Genomic DNA, 9,803 nt, shown 5'->3' on the forward strand with positions numbered 1-9,803 from the left:
CTCCCAGCCCTGACATCCCCAGTTCTAAGCTCCCTCCCATCCCTGACATCCCCAGTTCTAAGCTCCCTCCCATCCCTGACGCCTCAGTTCTAAGTTCCCTCCCATCCCTGACATCCCCAGTTCTAAGCCCCCTCCCATCCCTGACGCCCCAGTTCTAAGCTCCCTTCCATCCCTGACATCCCCAGTTCTAAGCTCCCTCCCATCCCTGACATCCCCATTTCTAAGGCCCTTCCACACTAGGAGCCCACTTCTAAGGTCCCCCACCAGTACTAATACTCTGCCCTAAGCCCCTTTCCCATGGATCAGAGGACCTCTAGCTGGAAGGGCCCAAGGAGCTGTCATTTCTCCCCGGCCATTTCCTTTTTTTGATGAGGAGTCCGAGAGGAGCCGTGCTCCCCCCCACCCCAACAACTAGGGATTGGGTTCAGGAGCCTCTCAGGAGGAGGTGGAGGGTTCCGGGGGCTGACATCAGCCTCACGCTGCCGAGCCTGTCCCTGGAGCTCCCTACAGGCCGAGGAGGGCTGCCCCACCCACCCAGCTACCAGCACCCCTGAGTCACCCCCTGGGGGTGGAAAAGGGGAACTCCTGGGCTGGGGCAGGGTCAGATGAGTGGGTGACCCCCTCTTTTCCTGGTGAGAAGAGGATGGGGAGGGGCCCGTGGGTGTTCCCACAGAGCCAGCGGGAAGGTATCACCTGGCATAGCACTTGTGCATTCTGGGAGTGTTTCAAGACTTGCCCATCACTCTGAATCCATTTGAAATCAGCAAAGCATTTTTAAATCAACACAACATGCCAGGCCTGCTAAGGAGTTAGCAAGTCCCGGATTCGAGGCTCACCTCCGATCCATATGTTTAATGTGTCACAGCTCGGTGGCCCAGTCAACAGCTCTCTCAGATTAGGAGGAAGGAATGGAGGGAAAGCCTTGATGGAGGCTCACTTGTGTCCCTTGCTCCGTGTGCCCTTGTGACTACTACTGTCTCCCAAAGTCTGTCCGAGTTCTTGCTCAGGCTTCCCTGACACTCCCCCTGCAGCTTCTCCTCCACTGTCCCCTTCTTCTGCCTTCCGTCCTTGGTCTTCTCAATCCCGGTCCCGTCTTCTCACCCATGACCAGAGCACTTAAACCACATTTAAGTGCGGGCAACTACCGTGAGCAGCACTGGGTCTGCTCTTAGTGTGTCCTGCTGGAGGGGAGCCCCAGGAGCATGGGGGCTTGGGGAATGAGTGGGGGAGAGAGGACTAGACGGGGGGGCTCAGGGCCATCGTTAGCCACCCCCTTAAGTCTATGCGTTCAACAAAACAGTAAATTAAGTCCCGATGTATAGCATTTGCTAATTTATCAAGTGTAACGGCTCACAAAGGTAATTAATAATCACTGGAGCCGGGTCAAGCTGGTTCCAGCATGCCTCTGTTTACAGCTCTCCCAGAAGAGAACAGTCCCTCTTCCAGTGCCGGTGGGCACCTTCTCCATCCCTTCTGGTCTCAGAGAGTGGTTTGGGCTGCTGGGAGGCGAGGCCTGGGGGTCACAGGGCCGGATTGTATCAGAGGCTGGTTTTGGTGATGATGGCTTCCAGCTTCATGTGGCCTCCTTAATTAAAAATAGACAGGAAATAAGTACAAAGTCATGGCGGGGGTGTGTGTGAGTGTGAGTGTGTGTATGTGTGTGTTTGTGTGAGTGTGTGTGAAAAGGAATGACAACTGGGAGTCAGGAAAGATCTTGAGGTGATCCTTGCAGGGGTTCCACATGATGGATGGGAAGCACATCTGAGGTTTACGGAGCACTCTATGGGAAAGTTCAGTCGGGAGATGAAATGGGACGGGAGGTCAGGTTAGCCAGAAGGTGACGTCTCCTCGAACGGGTAGAGAGAGGCGGAGTGAATTCATTCTCTTCCTCTCCCCACTCCAGTCCAGACAACTAGGGAATGAAATTTACTCTACTTGACCTCAGAGTAAGGAAGGATGAGTCTTAGGTAGAAGTTGAAGAGACAAGTTTTTCTTCCATTTAAGAAACGAGCTGTCCCAGGGTGGGACGAGCCTTCTTGGGAGGTGGAGGACTCCCGGGACTTATTCCAGCAGAAGTTGGAAGACTAATTTTTGGAGATGTTCTCATCTAAATGACTCCTGAGGTCCCCTCCTGATTCAGTCTGGAAAAAAGTCTTGTTCAGGGTCACATATCAATGGACTCTCTCTCTCTCTCTCTCTCTCTCTCTCTCTCTCTCTCTCTCTCTCTGTCTGTCTCTCTCTTTCTGTCTTTCTGTCTCTGTCTTTCTCTGTCTCTCTGTCTCTCTGTCTTTCTGTCTCTCTCTTTCTCTTTTTCTTCCTCTCTCTGTCTCTCTCTCTGTCTCTCTCTCTGTCTCTCTCTGTCTCTCTCTGTCTCTCTGTCTCTCTGTCTCTCTCTCTCTCTCTCTCTCTCTCTCTCTCTCTCTCTCTCTCTCTCTCTCTCTCTCTCTCTCTCTCTCTCTCTCTTCCAAAAGAGAAACATCAGCTCAGAAAAGGGAATCAATTTCCCACTCTCCACAGCTCAGCATAATCACAGCCAAGATTAAAATCTCTTTCTTCAGCCTGTTCAGTGTCTGGGTTTATTCATTCATTCAACAATCATTCATTGTTTGTTTAGTGAAGAACACTTAATAATGAGGATAAGGCCGGGATGAGAGAAATCAGAATTCTTGGTGAAACTTGGTTCTTGTGCGCCCCACACTGTGCTAGGATTTATGGGGAACAGGAAACTAGGCCTGTCTTCACGGGGGTTGCTGGCTAAGTTGGGAGGCCCGTGCAGCTTGAGTGATAGTCTCAAAGAAATCTCTCCAGTTTCACCGAATGTAAGCCCTCATGTTACAGGATGGAAAGTGGAGGCCTACAAGGGCTTCATGGGATTTGCCCAGGGTCACAGAGCTCAGAGTATCCGAACTTTATATAGCTTGTGTTTGCAAAACATTTGGTGGATAATCTAGGCAGACTGGGGAAAATTTATAATTATAATAATATAATATAAAATATAATATATATATAATATATAATTATAATATATATTATAATTATATTATTATAATAAAATAATTAACTGATTAAATGCCTATGAAGTGCCAGGGTAGTACCAGGATGATGGTGGCTGCAGGAGGCCCTCCTGAGTGAGGGCTGGAAGGTTGGGTAGGATGTGGAGAGAAAGACAGAGACAGAGACTGGTTGGGCTATGGGCCCGCTCTGAGCAAAGGGGGCTGGGAAAGGAGTATGACCTTCAAAGCCTTTGGGATGTAAGCTCCCTGAGGGGAGCAAGTGCTCTGTCTCTGTATCCAGCTTTGTATCTAACAGAACGAGGGGCACATGGAAGGTACTGAAACCTCGGTGGTTGATAATTCAGTGAATATCTCAACTTCCTTTTTTGTTCATTTCTTAAGAATATTTGTGTATGTGGCCCAGTGGGCAGAGTTGTGAGCCCAGAGGCAGGAAAGCTCATCTTTATGAGCTCAGTTTTGGTTTTAGACACTTGCTAGTGTGTGTGTGTGACCCTGGGCAAGTCACTTAAACCCATTTACCTCAGTTTCTTCATCTGTAAAATGAGTTGGAGAAGGAAATAGCAAAAACTATTCTAGTAGTAGCTGCAAAACAATAACAAATAAAACCAAAACTTAAATGAGGTCACGAGGAGTCAGTCATGACAGAACAACAAATGCAGATGCAAAAGTGTATTTATAAATATGCAAATGCATGCATATATGTGCGGGTATATATAAAACTATAGCTATCTGTAGATAATGCAGAATGTGCCTATATCTATATTATGGAGGGGGAGAAGAGATAGAGAAAAGGAAAGTAGAAAGAGAAAGGGAGGAAAAGGAAGGGATAGAGACACAGAGATAAGAGACAGAGACAGAGAGAGACAGGGAGGGAAGGAGAAATAGGGAGACAGAGACAGAGAGAGACAGAAACAGAAAAGGAAGAGAAGGAAAAGTGAGGAAGAGAAAAAGAGAGACAGAAAGAGAGGAAGGGGAAAAGAGACAGAAAGACAGAGACAAAGAGAGACAGAAAGAGAAAGAGACAGAGACAGAGAGAGAGAGAGAGAGAGAGAGAGAGAGAGAGAGAGAGAGAGAGAGAAACAGAGAGACAGAGAGAGAGAGACAGAAGAGAGAGACAAAGAGAGAGAGACAGAGACAGAGACAGGGAGAGAGAGACAGAAACAGAAAAGGAAGAGAAGGAAAAGTGAGGAAGAGAAAAAGAGAGACAGAAAGAGAGGAAGGGGAAAAGAGACAGAAAGACAGAGACAAAGAGAGACAGAAAGACAGAGACAAAGAGAGACAGAAAGAGAAAGAGACAGAGACAGAGAGATAAAGAGAGAGAGACAGAGAGAGAGAGAGAGAGAGAGAGAGACAGAGAGAGACAGAGACAGAGACAGAGAGAGAGAGAAACAGAGAGAGAAACAGAGAGACAGAGAGACAGAGACAGAGACAGGGAGGGAAGGAGATATATATAGAGAGATAGAGAGACAGAAACAGAGAAGAAGGAAGAGGAGGAGGAAAGGGAGGAAGAGAAAAAGAGACAGAAAGATAGAAAGGGGAAGAGACAGAGACAGAGAGAGAGAGAGACAAGAGACAGACAGGCAGAGAGACAGAGAAGTAGGGGAGGAGACACGGGGATGGGGAGAAAGCCGGAGTGCTGCAGCCCCCCTCCACGTCCCCACCAGCCTGTGCCCGCCCCCCCCCCCCCCGCGCGCCCCGGTTTCCCGAGCCCAGGTCCGAGTAACCGCTCTCGTTAACCCTTCGCAGGCCACGAGCTCCCCGCGAACAAGACGTCGGCGGCGGCGCAGACCGGCAGCCATCTGCAGTGCCTCTCCGTCCACTGCACGGACGACGTGGGCGAGGCGAAGGGCCGGACCTCGGTGCCCACGTGGAGATCCCTGCACTCGGACATCTCCAACAGATTCGGGACTTTCGTGGCGGCCCTCACCTGAAGCGCGGCGGGAAGCTCGGGCCCTTCCGGCGCCCCCCCCCCCCGCGCCCCTCCCCCCGTGCCCCCGCCCCCGCCCCCCTTTTAATTTGAGCGGGCCGCTCCTGCCGGGTGAAGTCTCCCCCCCTAGGTCGGTCCCTGCTTCGTGGCGTACGGACTGGAAAGGGTTAATTTAAAGTCCACCTGCGTTTTTTTAATCGTCTGCCACAGTATGTTACCGGTGTTAACCCTTCTGCAGTTAGCACACTTTGGCTTAAGTTTTCCTGCTAGAGATTTCTTTCCCATTATTCTGTAATCTTGACATACACCTTTAGAGGAAGGCTCCCCGTCTCACCTTCCACGTGGCTGAGTGGTGTATGTCACCATAAGGAAAAAAGACTTTGCTCCCTCTCTGGGCTCTCTCTCGGGCTCTGTCTCTCTCTATCTCTCTCCGTCTCTCTATCTCTCCGTCTCTGTCTCTCTCTCCCCTCCCCCCCTCTCTTTCTCTCCCTGTCTCTCATTTTTGTTCCCTTTCGCTTTGTTCAGTGCTTATTAAAATGGAAACCCCGGAGTCCAGTGGTATGGAACCATGCCGGTGGGAAGAGTCATTCCCCTATCCTCCCCCCACGGGACTGTCTTCCGCTGCCCTCCACCACACACAAACCAGGCGGTGCCCTAGCCGGGGCGCCGGCCTCTGATGCTTTTTCCTTTTGTCCCTTTTCTAAGAAAACAGATAAAGAAATAAGAGCACGCTTGCTCCCCAGCTCTCCTCCGCTGTCCCCGTGCTCCTCCGCCCCTCAGGGGGAAGCCTTCCCGACTGGCCCAGCCACTTCCTTGGGGAAGAGAACAGCCTTTGGGAATGCCATGGGGGGCTGGCTCCTCTCCCCCTCCCCCCCTCTTCCTTTTGGTCTTTTATAAATAATATTCTTAGGAAGCCAAACTTGCAGGTGAGCCCCGCTCTTTGACCATGCTTTGGGGGAAAAGAGACTGATCTCCCAGCGCCCAACATCATAAGGAGCTAATCCACCATCTTTCTTTTCCTCCTTCTCCTCTTCCTCCTCCTCCTCCTCCTCCTCTTCCTCATTCTCTTCCTCTTCCCCCAGCTGGAAACCACCAACCCAGGCTCTCTCTGGCCCTTCCTTTTTCTGTTCCTTAAATGGGAAGGACGGCTTGACTTGAGCAGAGAGGCCTCTGTTTCCCTGGGGACAATGAGGAAGAGGGAACAGCAGATATCAGAGACACAGCTAGTCCCCCCTCCTTCTCCCTTGTGTTTCTGGGGGGGGGGAAGGGCCTTGCTTTTTCTTCCTTTTTGAAAACGAGTCTGTAAAGTGCCATTCCATCAAACCTGGGACATCCTGCCCTGCTCTGGCTCACAGGATGGTGGCTGCTCCACTCAGGGCCTTACCATTCTATTCCTACTGAGGAACAGCACCCCAAGACAAGGAAGAGGAGGATAGAGGAGTTCTGCTCCGGCTGCCACTGGTCCCCTCTCCCTGCACCCTGCGGTCACAGCCCAGAGAGGGGGAGATCCCCAATTCTCTCTAGACCATAGAAGTGGGGGGGACGCAGGACGTGGAATTATGGGAGAGAGGCAGTAGAAGGAAAGTCAGAGTTCTTGGCTTCCGCTCCACATCCGGCCATTACTGCTGTGGTCCCCATAGTCTGCCCAGGCCCAGATGGAGCTGGGGGGGGAGGGCTCTGCTGATTTTTCCCTCTTCCATCTGTGGGGTTCTAGATTATAACCAGGGAAGCTGTGACCCCCAGAATCCTCATGATATGGGCAGAAGAGAGCAGAACTAGGTAAAGGTGTATGTGCAGATACTCCCCACCTCCCCAGTTGAGGGCCTGGGTTAGCTACCTGAGGAATGGAGAGAAGTGACTTACAGGATCCCTGCTTCCCAGGACAAACTGTTTGGAAACTGGGTGCATTTCCCTGCTTACTACAGGACTTCACTGGAAACCCCCATTTTAATTCCGGAGTGATGTTTTCTCTTGCAATCATCAAGGGTCTGACTTCCATGGGGAATCTCAAAACACAATGAAATCCTAATTGTCTGTCACCTCCTTCAGTGTGGGGTCAAAGAAGCATGTCAGACTTTGGTCCCCCATCCTCAGAAACCATTAGAGATTGGATTTTTGTGACCGACAGCCCTGGACACCCTGGGCGCCATCCCAATTTCTACAGCAGAGGGTTGGTGGAGTGAGTGGGGGAAGCTTCTTGTAAAGCATCATGGGATTTTGAACTTGGAGGGACCCTAGAAGTTCAATCTAGACCGGGACTCTTTGGGCAACAGTCTGGTGAAAGGGGCCCCTTCTCGGAATCCTGATTTGAAATGCATAAAATGAAACGCATAGGATTACAAAGGAAATCTTTATATTGAAATAAAGATGTAATTTTTTTCCCATCCAAGTTTACTGACCCCCTGAAATCTTTCTGTGGACTTCCATTTGAGAACCCTTGACCTAGTCCAACCCTCCTCATCTTGGAGAGGAGGAAACTGAGCCCCAGAGAGGAGGAATGCTTGGCTGGGCTCCCCCAGACCGGCCACCCCGAGCGTCTGCCATCTTCCTCCCTCTGCTCCCATCGTGAAACTAACCCACAAATAAGGAATGTTTTCGCCATCAAGTTCTGAACACTTTTTACCCTGTTGGGTGGGGGTAGGTAAAATGGGGCGGGTGCTGATGACAGTGGTCTTTTTGTTCTTTGACTATCTAGGGCTCCCTCTGCCCAACCCCCATGTCTTGTAAAAGTCGATAATCTTGTAAAAGTCGATAACGTCTTAAAGAAGTACTAGGTTGGGAGAATGGGTTGGGTGGCTTGGATCGTTCCTCAGTGAGGGGATTTAGAGAGTCATGAGTTGAGGCAGAGACAGAATAAGTTGATTTTAACTCCTGGGACTCCCCCTCCCATTTTCTGTTTTATTTTTCCCTCCTCCCCTCTGAGAATGTTTGATTATGGGATGGCTTGGTGCCCTTGGCAGAGGCCCAGCACCAGGGGTGACTGATACAAGTGAGCCCATCAGTGTAGCCTGGACGAGCCCAGGATTCCCCTTGTTTCTTACCAGAGCGTTAGTGATGGCAGTAGTCCCGATGACCAGGCTGGGCTCTGTCACCTGGGGCCTGGCAGGCAAGGGCCCAACAGATGTTAGGGAAGGCATCAATGCCTGTAATGAAGCCTTATGGTACCCAGGCCACTGGTGGGCTAATGGGATGCCAGATACCATGCTGGGGTCAAATAAGAAGTGACAGATCATCGTGTAGCCTACCCCCCCCCCCCAAAAAAAAAAATTCTCAGTTCTGATTTAGAAAGAGTGAGCCCAAGGGATTACATCTCCATTTTGAGTTTTCCCAGGTGGCAAGATTTAAAGAATTTACTACAAATCTCTTCCTCTTAGAGCCTGCTTTTTTGGGGGAGAGGTAAAATGGAAGGATCAGTTTTTGGGGGGAAGGACTTATTTTTACCAGCTGTATTGTTCATTTCAAAAAACTGTTTAAGATGGGGTGGGGGAGGAGAGTTGCCCTTTCTCATCCCCATCTTCCCCCTCCCCATTCATCTCCTTTTTTTGTTTTTGTCTGATTTGGGAAAGATTCTTGTCATCTCAGAGGCCCAAGATCCCAGACAGCCTCCCCTAGAGACTGGATTTTCAGGATTCCCTCCCAGAAGAGGCTTGGCAGATTTGTAATGAGCCATACGCCTCTTCCAATATTTAAGGAAAGGAGTAAAAAGAAAAATCGGTTATCTAGGGGATGGGAATATTTTTTTTTTCCTTCCATGGCTCAGTCTCCCCTTTATTTCAGTTCCCAAATGGAGATTTGGAAAAGTAGTGGCTAAAGATGGTCTGGCTTCTTTTTCTCCCAGAATCCTTTCTCCTCCATGGCTCAAGGAAGGAAGGCAACGACCCGGATTTTCCCCTTGAGCTTGTTGGTTCAAGCAGCCCCTTTCCTCCTGGCCCTTGGGTGTCTGGGCTTCTGGAGTTCCAAAGTTTGAGCCTTCCTGCTCTCCATAATCCTGCCCTCCCAACCCCCAGTTAGACAGCTTTATAAGTCTTAAGCGAAAGGATGTTATTTCTTTAAATTTGGTTAATGGGGAAAAGAAAACAACAAAACAAAACAGAAACCTCCAAACACTGGTACTCTGTACTGAATAGCAACTCTTCCGATAATCTTATTGCACATGTAAAATACAAGAGCAGAACTCTGATATGTGTTAGGCAATCCTGCTACCTTTTTTTTTTTTTTTTTTTTTGACTCTTGTTAAATTCATTTCCTAAATGCTTGGTTGGAAGACTGTAACGAGAGCTCATGAAATTGAGTGTTATTTTTCTTTCCTTTTTTTTTTTTTTAAATGTAAAGTGCAGTCTTCTGTATTCATGCATATTGTATATAACTGTATATGTTTTACTGAACAACAAAATAACAATAAATATGATGTTAATGGTGGCGATTGTAGATCTCGGTGATGGCTTTTTTTGTGTGCCTTCCTTTGACGAGTCCCTCCGGGGCAGGGAGAAGGGTGGGACCGGTCCATCAAAATCTGGCCGTCCGCTGGTTTGCCAGTGAGCGGTCCATCTGTTGATAACTCTATGTCCGATCAATTCAGTTGCAGTATCGTGGTACAGTGGGAAGGTCGATGGATTTGAGTTAGAGATGCTAGGTTCTCTTCTCACATCTGGCAATTTTTACCCCTTTCAGAGGTCCCTCCCGTGCTGAAGATCCCAATGTATACTTTTAGACATCTATTAAGAAAAAATTAAAATCATCTTAATGAACAAATCTAGTTTCTGGCCTTTTCACCTTCAATTCTTTTCTCCTCACCAATTAAAAAAATAAAAACAAAGCCTTTTTGAAAAAAAAAATTCATCATTTAGCAAAAGAGATTCCCT

At 49.1% G+C, this 9,803-nt stretch overlaps 1 protein-coding gene across 2 annotated transcripts in view; it reads left to right on the forward strand.

The window, feature by feature from the left end:
- MN1 (MN1 proto-oncogene, transcriptional regulator) overlaps positions 1–9,358 on the forward strand; it is a 70,927-nt gene extending 61,569 nt beyond the window's left edge. For both annotated transcript variants that reach the window (XM_074295098.1, XM_074295107.1), the window contains exon 2: positions 4,761–9,358. In XM_074295098.1, coding sequence (XP_074151199.1) covers positions 4,761–4,945 — 185 coding nt within the window. In that variant the 3' untranslated portion in view covers positions 4,946–9,358. The remainder of the gene's footprint in view (positions 1–4,760) is intronic.
- The last annotated feature ends 445 nt before the right edge of the window (positions 9,359–9,803 follow it).

This window comes from Sminthopsis crassicaudata, chromosome 1, assembly GCF_048593235.1.
Source record: "Sminthopsis crassicaudata isolate SCR6 chromosome 1, ASM4859323v1, whole genome shotgun sequence".
Lineage (NCBI taxonomy): Eukaryota > Metazoa > Chordata > Mammalia > Dasyuromorphia > Dasyuridae > Sminthopsis > Sminthopsis crassicaudata.